Here is a 16,339-nt window from a genome sequence, read left to right as displayed (position 1 = left end):
GCCATGCATTGGTCTTGCAAAAATATTGCACCTGGTCCGTTGTCCAGCAGTCAGGTGCATCGCTTTGCCCGGTGTTGGTGGTGGCAGTTGCGCCAGCAGCAGCTAACGTTAGAGGCTCTGGAGGAGGCGGCGGAGCTAGTGCTAATGCTAATGCACTAGAACTTGGAGCAGGAGGATCAACCAAAGAAAGCTCCCCATCAGACACAATTTCCAACACAGGCACAGCATTCTCTGTATTTGAAGTTTCTTCCGGCGACAACCGCTGTCTTTTTGCACTTTTATTAATCCACGCTAACATTTTAGAAATGCTCATTTGTGACGTGACTTGCTTTCCTTCTCTCGGGGGCGTGCCTGCTCTGTTCTATCACTCTACATAGCCACCCACTGGGTGGGAGTTGCACTGCATAAACACAACACACGTGCATCTAGGTATGTAAATTGTAAAGCATTAAAACATGGTTTTACTAACAGTTTTCAGTATGTTGTTACTTCGGCATTATTATTATTATTATTATTATTATTTTGAAACGTGTATTACTATTAAATCACGGTCAAATAGGTTAATTTTGACATAGTCGTTTCCACCACAGTATTTACATGGAGAAGATAAGCCCCGCCCCCTCTCCAGCACGTTCTGTTTGAATGACAGGAGTAAACAGCTGACAGCCGCTGTGAAACTCCAGCGGTTAGAGCGATGAGAATGTCCGTTCGGCACCTCATGACGCATCTACTGAGTACCGGGCGGCTGTATATATATATATATGGATGTATAATAAGAACGGCGGGAGAGTGTTGAGTACTGGCACGGTGCATGAGTACCGGAGTACCGCCAGCATGCCGGTACTGAGCAAGAAGTGCCGGTACTCCATGGGTCAGAACCAGAAGTGCCGGTACTGCGTACCGGTGAGTACCGGCCCAATTCCAGCACTGCGCAAGTTACTAGTTCTCTGGGATTCAACACACGGGCACCGACCAAGAGGGCGCCCCACGCCAACATACGTGGAGGTGCTGAGGAAGGATGTGGGGGTGGAAAGCTCCACAGAGCTGGCCGGGTGTATGGAGGACCGTGAGGATTGGCGAACCCGTTGGCAAACTCGTCTAAGGACGACCTAGTAGTAGTAGTCCTTGATTGGCTCAAGTTCACACCTTTTTAGGGGCGGGGCTAGTGATGTTGTCCCGGGGATGCTTAGGAGTTGATAAAGGAGATAATCCCACTGACGTCATCATTTGATTCCAAAAGTGGGTCTGGACTCGCGCCCATAGAGGCTGTTTACCAGTATAATGGCTCCCCCCAAAGTATAATTTATGGGTGGCTCCCCCCAAAGTATAATTTATGGTTTGCCACCAATGCAAATGCAAATGAGTGCTCACTGAATAATTTTTTTTTAAAAACACACAAATTATACTTTGGGGGGAGCCATTGGGGGCCCCCCAAAGTATTAACATGCTGTGGGAATCACTGCCTATTTTTGTTCACCCTTTCGTTGTGGAGCTCCGTTTCCCGTCGCACTTGTTCGTTGAGCTGTAGATCCACTCGGGTGTCCCCAAAGGTTTTCAAAAGCACCATTGCTTGTAAGTGCCCAGCCGTGCTTTGGTGTCTCGTTGCTGCCTTGGTTAGACAACTCAAGTTTGCAAATCCAGTGTGGCTCCAAACACCAAATCGATCATTTGCAAATAGCAGGCATTCCCAGCAGTACCATTTGCAGTGCCTCTCGGAGGCTGTGAGCCAGGGGTACCGCTCGTAGTTAGTGATTTGAAAGTGGCGGACAAACCCTTTTCCCCGCTGTGATAGGCTCGCTAGCGTCGGGGTTGGCCGTTCTCTTCTCACAATGTCTAGCTTTTCTTGAAAAGTTCGTCTTGAAAATGGCGTTGTAATTATATCTGCGACCAAATCGATCTCTTCTCCTCCTTCAGCCATTGTGGGTTGAAAAAAAAACAGCTTGTAGAAATCTACACAAATTAGCTCGTTCAAATTCAAGTTCAGTTTGCTAGCTCTACATAGCTCTGCCTCTCAATAGTGCGTATCCAATCAAAAGACGTGCACGTGCTGACGTCATCGTACGCCTGCTAGCTGGCCCGTTGTCGCCAACTCAAAATCTGATTGGTTAACGCCACAGTTTTGTTTCCGTTCACTTTAAGCTACAGGCGCCCGCACTGTTGATTCTGAAGGCCTAAGGGCAGATTTCTTGGACCCTGGCAACACATTATGGCTGAAATATGATTGGATAAAAGCTCTAACATAAAGGCCAGCCCTCCAAATCTTGTCTGAGGCTGGAAGCAGCGCAACCAAGAGGAAAGCTATGAAATGAAAAGAATAGACTATGGGGAATAATTTAATACATATTTGTGGAAAAAATATATCAAAATTAAATTTATATTCTGATGATGTTTAGGCCAGCAGAGAAGGCCTTGCTGGCCCTGACAGCCCACCACTGCCAATCAGAAGTGGCCCATGATAGAAGGTGATAGACAGATTGATCCAATCACCTGCCAAGTAGTTTTGAAAGTGCCTGCCCTTTCCAAATGGCTTCCAATGGAGCTTTCCTAGATGGTTTGGTGAAACAAAGCGTCTGAGTCAGGTTAGTAATGCTCCATCACATGTTTTACATCTATTACAGGGTGAATCTTAAACTGAAGCTTGACATTAAAGCAACCCAACGGAAGTTTCATGTAAGTTTAGTTATTTCACTTGTAGCTCTGGATGGGGTGCTAGACGGGAGCATGTTGATACGACCTTCTTAGCCGGAGATATGGCCGCATTTTACAATAAACCTCCGTTGGGTCGCTTAAAAAACAAATATCGCAAATTGAATTGCAATATCTGTCAGAAAAATCTCAATTAGATTTTTTCCCAAAATCGTGCAGCCCTATCCCATACTCAAACTGGACGCTGGTTCTACACAAGAGAAGCTTGACCGCTGAGGACTCTGGTTCCAATTATACGTTTGGAGACACTATAAACCACAAGTAACCTTTATTTCTGTGAACGCAGCTTTCGGGGCCAAGTACAATAATTGCAGTTTGAAATGTTGACTTGAATTAAGTCTATGGTGTCAACAAACGTCACATCACTGTACTAGGTTGGTTGAAAGCAATAATATTGAGTTGAACCTAATAGTTTTATTTGAACTTATTTTATTGCTTTTAACTAACCTAATACAGTCATGTGAAATCTATTAAACGACATAATACATTTAAATAAAGTAAACGTTTTAGTTCTTTGAGTGACTGGTTTCATTTGGCTTAACTAAAGGGACACATCAATCGTTGTGAGTAAGTTTACAGATCTTAAATAAAATGTTTTAGGCAGATTTGCATGTGTCAGACCGGGGATTATTTATATACTTCGAAAGGTTAACTAATGATTGACTTGTTGTTTGCCACATTCGATAAAAGCCAACTGAAGATGCAACATTAAAGAGGCCCTTTTATACTTTGTAGGTGTTCCCTTTCCTATATCGTGTAATATAGGTTTTTGTGCATGTAAATGGTCTGCAAAGACTAATATTTCTCTCCCGCACACCCCCCCCCCCCTTGCCGAAACACCTCCATTCTCCTCTGTTTACTTCCATAACATAGTGACATCACTATGTAACACTCACACTTGTATTGGCTAGCGCTCCATCAAATTGAACGTGATTTGTTGACATCTCTAAGCGGTTGTCCAATCACAACAGAGCCGGCCAGCTAACCAATCAGAGCAGACTGGGCTCTGGTTTCAGACAGAGGGTGAAAAGAGGTTGCTGCAGCACAGGCAGTATGAGAAAAATAAAGAGCTTTTTGAACATAAACATTGGAAACATGTCACAGTAGAGACACTACATACAAATATGAACGTGGAATTCGCATTATAGGATACCTTTAAATAGTTTGTCTATGAAATGTAAGCAAACTATAAGAAAAGAAAGGTAGACAGTGGGGGTTGTTTATGATATTGATATGACATGATTGGACTATGTAAGTTTGATTGCAACCCTAAATAACTCTCTAACAACTGATGATTTCTAGGACAATCGAAGGCAGACAGATTGCATCAGAGACCTCTCTGTGACCTAGACTTGATCACTTCCTCCTTTCTATCCTCCTCTGCACTGACTCCCATACTCAATCAGTGCATCAGGCATTCCTCCGAGAGAAGATACACAACATCTCTTGAGAGATGCTTGTCTCTAACAATTAAACATCTATGTTTTTTTCTCAAAGGTTTGAAAATGACAACCACCAATGCCACTCCAGGCCTTTGCCTTGATCATCCCTCCCTCTCCCCCTCCCACCTAAGTCAACACAATAACTACACGTATCTCATCGCTCAACTTTACCCACAGTTGAAATGTTTTGTAAAGGTTTTTATAATTGCAAAAATAAGACTTCACAACCATTATCCGTTGCGTTAAGAGAGTGGGGCCATAAATGCATCCAAACACAATATTTGTATATGAATATTCATAAGTCCTCTTCATGCTTGCATGGCGTCCTCCCAGTGAGTAACCTGAAGCCTTTTTTAAATAGCTAAGTAAAGCAAGAAAACACTAAAATCCCAGATATACTGCACACTGAAGGGGATTTCCGATTCATAATATTTTCCCACTTTCCTTCTAGTTATACACTTCCTCCTACCTTCAAAATACTGTTTTTAAGGATTACAATACTTTAGCATTACTTTTCTTAAAGGCATTGTGGAATGCAATAAACTAAAGTTACTCAATTACTGTACTAAAGTGCAATTTGTAGGTACTTGTGTACTCAAACATGCATGATAATTAGCAGCAACAGTATAAGTTATCCAAATTTGCTCCACCTTTACGAGCTGTCATGAACACATTCATATATCATAATCATTATCCAGTAATTCAATATATATAATTCTGTAGTGGGCTATAACACTTAACGATAATTTACGTTTTTTGGTACTTATACTGAAGTAACATTTTGAATGCAGGACTTTAACAGAGTATTTTTAACAATTGAAAAGGGCTACTTTTACTCAAGTACATTTCAAACCCCTTCAATACCATTACAGGATTCTGATGACCATTACAATTCTTCATCATGAAGCCTGTTTGATAGATAGGAGGATATACTGTAACTCCTCTTTAGTTGTCATCAGATTATGGCCAGCAGGTGGCGCCCAGAGAATAAGTATTGAGATCCTCCGAGGTTTGAAAAAGTGTGGTTTGAGAAACACAGGTAAGAGGATATAGGATAGATAACAAGCGGACATGTTCATTAGCGTCTTCCTCAGCATAATTCTGTACGGTTTCATCCCTGCTTTGACCTGTACACAGCAGCTCATGTGGTTCAGGGTTGAATAAGCCATAGATCAAGATAATCTACTGTTAAACACAGTCTGGGCTTAATGTCGACACTGCCAGACACATTACCCAGCCTGCATCTGTGTGAAGGTTAGAAAGAAGTGTGAGTCACGTCTATCTGGGTCGTTACAGTATGTCTGCTCCTCTCAGGTAGACCAAAACATGATCATTAGATATTTCCAAATGCCAAACAAACTCATTTTGAAACAAGTGGAACCACAAACCAGAATGTAGAATATACGGTAACATTTTAAATAAAGCTGTATCAGGTTAAACAAGAGTCTACAGGCATGCAAGCAACCCTATAAGGGTGAACTTATTACACATGCTATTATCACCATGCTAATATCATCATGCAACAACTTCACAATGACTCAACATGCCTATGTGTAGCAGGAAGAATGTATACCGTGTTCACCATTCCAGGTTAGTGTGTAAACCATCAAGCAGCAATCTTGGGTGCTAAGGAATTGAGATTTTGCCAACAAATACAGAAATAGCAGAAATAAATATGGTTAAACCCTAGGAATAAACAAAACAACAAAAAATGTTTTTGGTCTCTATAGCTCTTTACCCACTTTTAATACGACTGTACGGCAGTGGATTTGTTTAAAACACAATTGTTCAAATCCTATTAAACTGTTGAGCCCTGAGTCTGTTTTTCAGGTCTCAGGCTCAAAAATGACATTCCCAGAACAAATGACCATATCTTCCCTTCTAAAAGGGTTAAATTAATAATCTTTTTTCTCAAAGCAAGGTTACATCTGTGAGTTGGATGTAGATGTGTCAGAATCAATATAAATGTTTCTATTTGAAAGTAAATTCAGATTGAACGCAGTAAAAAAATGTAAATTATAGTTTCTGTCCAAAAGAAAGTCATTACTTATAGTTAAAACCACCCTTGAATGATGGGATGGTAGACTAAAAGCTTTAGGAATCCAAACTACAATATATAATAAGTACCCTGTATCAAGATTGATGCAAAACAAGGGAAATTTGACCTTTTTAGAGAGATCTAGCCAAATAAAACCACTTCTGGGGTCAGAAGGCCTCCCCCTTGGTCGATGTTGATGATTGACATCTCTTTATAACCGCTAGAGCCAATGGAATCGAGGGGAGGTTCCACATACACACACGTTACCAAATAAGGAGTGAGAGTGACGCGTAGCCAAAACCAGAAGCTGCAATACTCTCCGATTTTTAGATAAAAATTGAATTATGGATTATCAATAATTTTTTCAAAGTGACAGACACATTGGATTAACCTATGGATTAACCCTCAGCAGCGTTTTCATTGTTTTAATGCCATTGAACACGACTTTTGATCAGAATAACAGCTAAGGTGAGACGATCTCCCGTGTTTGCTCCGTAATGCTACGTGTTGTGATGTCTGTGTTTGTTTCCTCTGTCGCGAGTTCAGATCGCTCAGTGATGATACTAATACCTATATTATCTGTGGAATCTCAGCTTTAATCGGATATCTTGTATGTGCAGTTACGATAAGTAATAAGGGTATATTTACCTTGAGTTCTGTGCCAAGTGCGTTAGCATATTTTCGTTCAGGGGTCATTTAGACGCTTCTTATGAGACTTGTATTTTGTTTTGGTAAAAATGGTTCGTATTGTCAGTTAGCTGAGTTTCTTCCCATTAATCTGGTATGACACATTAATAGGTTTTTAAATATTAAGAAGCCCTGAGGCACAGTTTCGTGAAAAAGAAACCCGCAGCCCCCTCCACCGGGGGCTCTCAGTTATATCAACCCAGTCTCACGGCATTTCGTGTTATAGTCACGACATTTAATCTATTGATTCGTGCTCACCAACATGATTTTCCCCTTTTTTTCGTGTCACACAGAACGATTTTTTTTTAAAAGCAATGTATTTCTATGGTATGTGAGTTTCGTGCCTGCAGCACGTCTTTTTGTCCGTTCGGGTCTTGGAGACCGGAAGCTGTGGGGTTCATACAAACATGTTCTTACTCAATATCAAGCCACGATTATTGTTTTTTATTTTAAATCGTCATAATGTCGGACTTTTTTTTGTCGTCTGTGAGGAAAGAAATGGGGCTCAGAGCCTCAAATACTGAAATCTGTATATTTTTTAAATCTTTTTTCCTTCTAATTTGTATTCTTTTCTAAATAACACACTGTTATTTACTCACCAATAACACACCAATTATCCTTGTTTTTATTTATTTGTTTAACTTCCATAATATTGGGCTTTTTTGGCCTCCGTCAGGAATGAATTTCAAAATTAAAAATAACCGGAAACAGACGTAGGCCTAGAAGGGACATTTTCGAGCATCATTGCGATACACAGCCATCTGAACTGATTACCCAAGATCCTCAGCTATGGTTTAAGCTCACTGATTGGATGTTTTAGCCGCAATGCCATGTAGGGATATGGTGTTAATGCCATATCAAATCCGAAAAATATTTCTGAGTTTAGGATGGCCGAAAACACTACACTACCCATAATCCCCCAGCTATCGTTTAGGACTACAGTCCCCGTGATTAATCTTCAAGCTCTGGAATTGGATGTTGGAGTGGCAGTGCTCCAAGGTTACGCCGAACGTCAAACAGCTGTTTGAAATGGAACGAAACCACGCCAGACTATCCAAAACTGGAATCGAACGCCCCCCCAGAACTACACATGCTGGCTATTGTGTTTCGCAAAATGTTCTATGGGACGTCTCTACTGAACGTTTTCGTTTATCCCACAATTAGAAGTTGCCAGTATTAAACACATTGGTGTTATCAAATGTAAAACATATAATTAATAAATGGGTGAAAATCGCTTGTGTCCATAATGCGCAGCATTAATATACCCACATGACAGCTCATTGTTACTTTGTAATTCTACTCCACTACAATTCAGAGGTTAACCTGGTATTTTTACTCCACTACATTTATTTGAGTTACTTTGCAGATTCTGATTAATGATGTGAAATATAAACAACCCTTAAATCAGACTTTAGTTACACCTGAGTAAAATTCAGGGAAGGTGATTGTCAAGTGCCAACAATCAGGAGAGATATTTGATAGTTGGTGCTTGAGAAGACTAAACATGTATCTGCAATTGACATGAATGGAAACGAGTAATAAAGTATATTCATTACTCGTTATTCTCTACTAATAGTTAATTAAAGACTGTATAATTGCTATTTTGCACATCCCTTTCAAGATTTCAAGATTTTGTAAGGTTTATTGACATATCATATACACAACTACGGTGTAGTTATGCAATGAATGAAAAACTTGGGTCGCAGCTGAGGTTCCTCAACAGTGCATTACAAGACATCTATCAATATGTGTGTATACCTCCACCATTAAACTGTCATATTCTGCACATTTCTTATACTATCTACATACATAAGAGTATAATTCATATGTATAATATCAGTTAAAATAAGTGCTTCAACATAGTTAACATTGCAGGAAAGCAATATATTAGACGTTAAGTACTTTGTCAGGCTTAATATTTATCTGTTGATACCCCCAAAGCTTTTTTCTTATTTAAAAGAAGACCTTAATCTAAAGTATTATTTAATGTTAAATAAAGGTTAATTCGTTTTCCTGCACTAAACTGTTTTATTGTAGAGATCACTTATAGTATCTTCTTGATTTTGCATATTCTATATTTCTATCACAGACCTTCTACTTTCCCCCTATGAAAGTATGTACTCTTAATATAACACATAACAACAATAAATCAATAACGTGCTTTAACCACTAGGCGGTGCACACAAGGTACACACAGCCATAATAACTTTGTATTATTTGTGTAGGACACTTATGTATGTACAACATCTGAAGATGTGTAGTTTTATTCATGCTTTCACATAATTTTACAGCATATTGCTATATTATTTCAGACTCAGTATTTACATTCTTATATTCAAAGAAAATCAGTAATATCTTTAAAAACTACAAGTCCTATCAGCTGTGCACCGTTATGGTGTAAATATAAACTATCTATGAATTAGATCAAATGTAAAAGTCAGCCGAATTAGTGTTGATACTGCAAGGAGACGTATTGTGTGAAGAGAAATTTAAGATGTTGTTTAATTGTTGATATATTTATGATCCACGTCAAGTATTCAGTTTCGGTGGCATTTCTTCCAGTTTTTCCAAAGGTCTTCTCATCAGGGCTCTATAAATAAAGAACTACGGCAGATCTGTAATATGTAATGCAGCCGAACCGTGTATTACAATGCCGCTATGTGATGACTTTCAAAGAGAAAAAACGCTGCGTATGACTTCCAATGGTTCCAAGGCCTTAGCAACATTGGTTCCTATCAACAGTCCAATCCCTGCATTTATTTCAGGCAAATTCACGTTTTTCAGATGAGGCCATCTCTGTAGGTCCGCTTGTCTAGTAATGTTCCCACTGTGGACAGGCATGCACTCTTGGGTGTAGGTTTGTGGCAGTTCACAGAAATTGTCATTTGTTAAGCCAGCCATTTCTAGTCCGAACACAATATGGCTATTTACGACCCTTTCTTGGCCCATGGTTCGTAAAAGAATCTGCGCCTTCTTTCCAGTTAGGCCGAGCTCGTGCATCAGATCCTCTGTACAAAACACTGCTGTACTTCCTGGGTCCAAGAAAGCATAGGTGGTGACAATCTTGCTGCCTTTCGTTGACTTGACTTGCACTGGAACTATGGGAAGTTTACAGTTGTCATCACCAGCCCCTGTAAGGCCACTTGAAACCAGTGCGCTGTCCACCGATAGCTCCGATGTATTCTTGGCTTGAGCAGGATTGTGTCTTGCTTCATTGGAAGGGATGTGAAGTATGGTTGGATGTTTGAAGCCACATTTTGAACAGGAAATTCGCTTATTGCAATTTCTGCTAATGTGCCCCACGCACAAACAGCCGAAATATACACCTTTCTCCATCAAGAAGCCTATCTTCTTTGTGTGTTCCTTTTTCAAACTGATGGCACGAGTCCAAGGTGTGACCTCCTCCGCAGCGCAGACATGTCCTCCATTTTGTCAGAATGTGTTCCTTCCATTCAGTATCTGTCTGGGTTTCATTTTCTACAGGGGCTACAGTGGTGGCAAAGCTAGTTCCTCTTAAACTTGAGCGAGGCTGTGATCTGTTTAAACCAGTATTTTGTGTTATGAAGGGAGCATCTTGAATGTTTCCAAACACACTGCAAAAATCATCCATCTTATAACAAGAAAAAAAATATGTGATTTGAGTTTATACAGACTTGAAACAAGTGTAATAATCTGCCAGTGCAGTGAGATAATTAGACTTATTAAGAATTCTTAAAATAAGAATAATAATTCTTGAAATAAGAATTCTTAAAATAAGAATAATAATTCTTGAAATAAGAATAATAATTCTTGAAATAAGAATTCTTAAAATAAGAATAATAATTCTGGAAATAAGAAATATATGGATGCTAGAAAAGTGGCAAATGTCCTGAAGTAAGCAGAAAAACACTTATTCCATCCACAGGTATAAGCCAAATATACTCAAAACAAGTTGTCAAATTTTCTTTTACCATTTGTTTATTTCTGAATTCAAGTAGACAGATCTCAAAACAAGAACCTAGCATGCATTTTACAAAACGTATGAATTAATCATGACGATAATTTTAAACTTAAATTATAACATTGAAAACCACTCAACATTACTTTGTGTTAGATAACCAAAAATGAAGAATTATAACTTAAGAGCTTCAATATTATTGTTTTCTCTTATTGTTGAACAAAAATTCTCAAACACTGAATGATAGAAAGTCATGTCTCTTGTGTCCAAAGTATCAATGCAAAAACAGATACTGGTACCAGTATCAATTGTTAACAATAACTAGCCCAACTACCACCTAGCTCACCCACATTGTATATGTCTAAGCGAGCATGAGTTGTGCCCAGCAAATGGGCACGACTCAATATATAGACCTAAAAATGACTGGCTTTTTAATTACATTACAAAGAGCAAAGTTGCAATTTTCAGCTGATCATTTGTAAAGTGCAATGATCAAATTTGTATTGCTAGTTGCACCTTAAAAACAAAAGGTGGAAAACCTGCTGGCTGAATGTGGGCAATGCCCACAGAGAGGTGGCTATGGCAAGTGACCCTTACTTTGAAGGTGCAGCTACCTGCAGTTTGAGGAAAGGAGGGCTGGAAGGAAATGATGGGCTGACTATTGCATTTTTGTTTTTGTACATGAGTTGTTTTCTGGGATGTTATTCTCTCCCATAGACATTGCGGGTGAGCATTGTAGAAACAGGTTGGGAACCTAACTACCACCAAGATCTACTCCCCAATAAAAGCTTTCCACTCAGCCATGGCTTTTTTGTATGAGGCTGTGGCGTCTCGGTCATGGATAGTATCCTTCAATATTTCTGTTTGAATAACAGAAAGGATGGTTGCAACACACTTCGGATAAGTGAGATGTATTGTGTAGTAATAGGCCATTAGATATAGCAAACCCTCATGCAGGTCTTGCTTGGCAAATGTAGTGATGGGAGTGGTTCCTATGGCGACAAGGCAGTTGGAGTCATCAACAAGTAAGATGGGGCTGGACAGAGATCTCTTCTGGAGGTAGACGGTGGGATCTTCTGTAGGCTAAAGGAGATAGCAAAACTCTGATAAACATCCATAACATAGAACTACTAAAGCAGACCCTCAACTACCATTATGTATATATTGCATCTATGATTGAAGTTATAATGCTTTGCATGTAGTATGTGAATCCAAAGACAGCACCATTTGATGTACTAATGAAAATACAAAAACATGTCTTCCAATAAAATAATGAAAACAAATTGCTTAACCTCCTGCTGAAAGCTGGCTTACATGACCAGCAGTAAAACAGCTCTGCACTGATGTGCCGATTTCTTCCAATGGAGGGAACGGTGCCAACAAGCTCCAAATTGCCACAGTGCTTACGCTTAAAGTTAAATTATTTCAACTTTACTATCAATTGCCGCTGAGAGAATGTCCTTTCATGACAAGGCAGCTTAAAAAACAGCAACATATCTTATTAAATGTTGTCCTAATTGTGAAAAGCGACCCCATTATAGACTTACAAAAAGGATAAAGCATGGAAGTAAATGGCTTTATAGACACAAGTAAAAAAAACATCAAGATTTGAATGTGACACAATAGCTCACCTGAAGAACATGTATCAATGCCTCACTGGCATGTCCCAATTTCTTAGGCGGTGCAGCTGGTGAAGGAAAGAGTGTAGGGAGTGCCTTGAACAAGGCAATCGAGAATTCCACTATGAGAAGAGAGAAGAGAAAGCGAACAGGTGGATGGAAAGACAGACACTGTATTAACTGTTTTAGCTCACACAATCTGTATTAACATAACTACAGTTTAGACACATGAAACAAAGGATAATGCATATAAATATATAACTGACTTAAGGTCAAAGTTATTCAAGTTTAGGAGACATGCACTGTGAGGTTAATTTTAGGGTGCATCAGGTGACATGCTCCCTGGAGGTAGCCGATGTCTGTTGTTTAGTTGGTTGGTGTTGTGACTTAGTAAGCTACTGCTGCAGAGGTTGCATCAGACGCCATTAATGACGCACAGATTTGAAGTCCGTCCGTCATTCCGCCAATAACTGTTTCAGGAATGCGATGTCATCTGGGCCAACCCAGTTGGATTTCTCCTAATTCCTTAGTGAAAGTTGATCTCAGCAAGTTGTGAATAGGTTTTAAAATACAACTTTTAGCTAGGAACTTAAAGTGTGATAGAGGATCCTACTTTTGGTAAGATAACAAAATAGTGTGAAATGCCCCCAGAGCATTATTATTTTAGATTTATTTGGTCAGCCTTGCATCAATGACACACTCCTATTCAGTCATATCTTCACCAACACATTGTAGACACTAAGAGGTGACTTACCACGATCCAGGGTCATAGGTGGTTTCATCGCTTTCTTCAAAACTCCGTAAAACTGCACTTTAGCAACAAAGTCGTCCCATCTCTTCTTACTTGTGCTATGTATTTGTGGTTGTCTTTATCAGGATGCGACGACAGCTCAGACATCACTACAGAGTGAAATAAGTATTAAAATCTGGAACTTTTGTTGAAAAGTAAAAATGGGAAGTCGTTTACTAACATTCTGAAGATCCTTGAAGCATGGATAGGCATCCAGGACCTTTGTGTGCCTGTCCTCCACTTTCAGGACATCACTGTCAATGAACAGTCTTCTTGCTTCAAACTCGAGATCAAGGAGTTGAGAGACAGCATCTTTGTTTTGTTTTTTTTATCTTGTACCTCCTCATGCAGAGTCTTAAAATGCCTGGCCTGTGCTTGCAGACTATCTTGTCCACTAAATGAAAATGAAAATGATTATGTGCACATAAGACTGTCAAAAATGGTCTCCCTTTAGAAGCAGCCCTCTTATGGCTGGGTGATGTCTTTAAAAATATTCAAACACACAAGTAGAAAAGTTTGGAAGACTCAGGACTTACCCTCTTCTTCCTCCCCGGGCTCTGGGTCCTCTGCTGGGTAAAGTGTACCGTGGAGGGCCTTTACCAGCTGCTTTTTGGCTCCCTGGTGTGAATTGGGAGAACGGATGACCATACTGGATCGCTGGTCCGCGGTTGTAATTGGGCAGCCTGCGGCCCGAGCGGGCCTACTGTGGAAGCTAATGAAGATATTTTAGATATTTATTTGTCCTTTCAAAAATGGCATTTTGTGCCTTACCACAATTGTCAAACAATAATCAGAAAACGACAAGGAACATGCTCACATAACTATATATAGCTGCCTTAAAGGTTAAAATGTCTCTACAAAATGAATGACAGAAAATGACCATAATATCTCTGTCCATTACAAACAACTTTTATGCTGCACATGATGTTATGCATTCAGCAATGTGTGGATATGCCTTTCGAGTAGAGAACCATATAAATGGAAATTAAGTTGCAATTCTACTTACCATGTACTTTCATTTTCATCAGAACTGCTAAGAGTCTGATCCAAAATAATTGTTGATCACACCTGCGTCACTTGAGTCAGCATCATAATCTTTCCTGAGATCACTTGCTGACAGAAGTTCAAGGCAACGCCTCTTTCCTTTGGACGGCCCCTCTCTGTGCAGGCCCTGCCGCTGTTGTCGGAGGACTTTACGTTTAGAAGGCCTCTTTTTAAGTTGTATTGTGAATGGTTGTTCTGTGGCAAATAACCCCCCCCAAAGAAACTTTATCAAGAATTACTTAGTTTCACTAGGACTTCACAATCAACAAGTGCAAGAAATAAACAGCCACCACATTTAATGACTACAATGTTTCACAGCTTCATCTTTGTCTTGTAACATGGTATAATACTCCACTACTTTCTTTAGCCATGGCTGTGAGTTCAGGGTTGGAAGGGTATGTGAAGCTCTTCTCCTTGTGGACTTGCTCTCAGGATTGAAATCATGCTGGTGAGTGTGTTCCTCACTAGGCCTGCAACTCAACTCCTTGGACATTACACATTCCTCTCTCTGCCTGTGCGGGCCATCTCAAAGTAATGTCTACGAGCTGTTCCAACTCACTGTCCGTGTAGATCACATACTCTGGTGGACTAGGTAGCTGTAGGGTCAACTTTGGGCGTTTTTTTCTCCAAAGGAGTGGATGTTGGAGGGAGACTATGTTTTCTACAAGGTGGAGTTCCTGTTTCAGAAGGGCCATCTTTATCTTTTAAGATAGGATTCTCGTCCTACAACAGCAGATAATGTCAAACAGTCAAAGTCAACAATGGCGACAATCTGAAATAACATGTCTTGTGCAACTTTGTTTTTAGACCAAAGTAGGTAACCATTTACCTCTGGGCTGATGAAAGACCACACTCTTTTTCTCCTAAGAAATGTTCTGGCCCAGGAAAAAAGGTCTCTCAAATCATCACGAGTGAATCAACACCTCATTGATGTTAGCAGCTATTAGGACAGTAGCCATCATTACCAACATTTTACAATCCCCAAATAATTATTATCGTTTTGCTGATTCAAACACACATGACATACCCTTAAAAATTGACACTGTAACATCATCCAGTGTATCCATTGTCCCATCTATAACCTGGTAGGAAGAAAAAATATTAATTAATTATCATAATTTGATTTCAAACAGCTTTACAAACATGTGATTGAATAGTACAGTTAATACAATCATTCCTTGTGGTTTAAGCTCTTAAATGCTTTTCATTTTATGTTTTTATCTGCTACAGAGGCTGACAAATAATGGTTTTAGTCAGTGTGTGAAATACCCGTCAATATTCGGGGGGGTCCCATCTCCCGATTGTTGTGCAACACTGACATAGGAGGTTGCATTGGCTAAAGTTGTTTGGATGCACGTTGTTTTATATTACAGGGTTTCTCAACGGGGGCGTCAGCGCCCCGTGGGGGGCGTTCGTAGAACCTAGGGGGGCGCTGGGAACGAACACGGGGCGTCACAACTTCGCTTGTGTAGTGGTCATTATTTTGAACTTTTTAAACTTTCATGGTTTTCAAATATTTTCGGTGCAAAAATAGGATAACTGAAATAAAAAGCCTATCTTCATATGGGTTTCTTACACTTCTATCGTCTCATCTACTTTCTACTTTATGCTCAGTACCGTCATGATCGCTATAGTAACGCCGATAAACAAATCCACCTCATCTCAGTAGAGTGGTCCTTTCCGAAACTATTTCGCCCTCCCCTGACTTCCACTGGTTGGTTTGCGGGACATGCAAAGCAAGCGGTGGATGGGGCATTACACTAAGCAACATGAATCTCATTCATATTACATAGTAAGGCAACACAAGACGTGAATAAAGCTAACTCTGCTTAGCATGCTAATTGTAAACAATAGAACGTGCGCATTACATGTAGACCACTGCAAAGTCGCTCATTACGTCTGCGAACCGATAAACTTACTTTCATAAGGTACGCACACCAACCGGCACATACGCATTTAACACTGATGTTACAGGCGCTTAACTTGTTATAGTAACAAACTACTTTAATTACTATTTGGCCGCGAACTTAAACGTGCTACTCTCCAACTCAGAACGAAGGGACCCCGTATTTCGCA

General features: G+C 39.9%; 1 protein-coding gene across 1 annotated transcript; it reads right to left on the bottom strand.

Annotated features, from left to right (window-relative positions):
• Positions 1–10,812: 10,812 nt before the first annotated feature.
• On the bottom strand, positions 10,813–13,867 carry LOC117550355. Its single transcript, XM_034222776.1, has 5 exons — positions 13,756–13,867; positions 13,559–13,613; positions 13,184–13,296; positions 12,442–12,551; positions 10,813–11,893 (listed from the first exon to the last, which is right to left on the bottom strand). The coding sequence occupies exons 1-5, from the start codon at positions 13,865–13,867 to the stop codon at positions 11,582–11,584; spliced, it is 702 nt and encodes a 233-aa protein (XP_034078667.1). The 3' UTR covers positions 10,813–11,581.
• Between the last annotated feature and the right edge of the window lie 2,472 nt (positions 13,868–16,339).

This window comes from Gymnodraco acuticeps, unplaced genomic scaffold (genome assembly GCF_902827175.1).
Source record: "Gymnodraco acuticeps unplaced genomic scaffold, fGymAcu1.1, whole genome shotgun sequence".
NCBI lineage: Eukaryota > Metazoa > Chordata > Actinopteri > Perciformes > Bathydraconidae > Gymnodraco > Gymnodraco acuticeps.
This window is presented reverse-complemented; position numbering and strand designations above follow the sequence as displayed.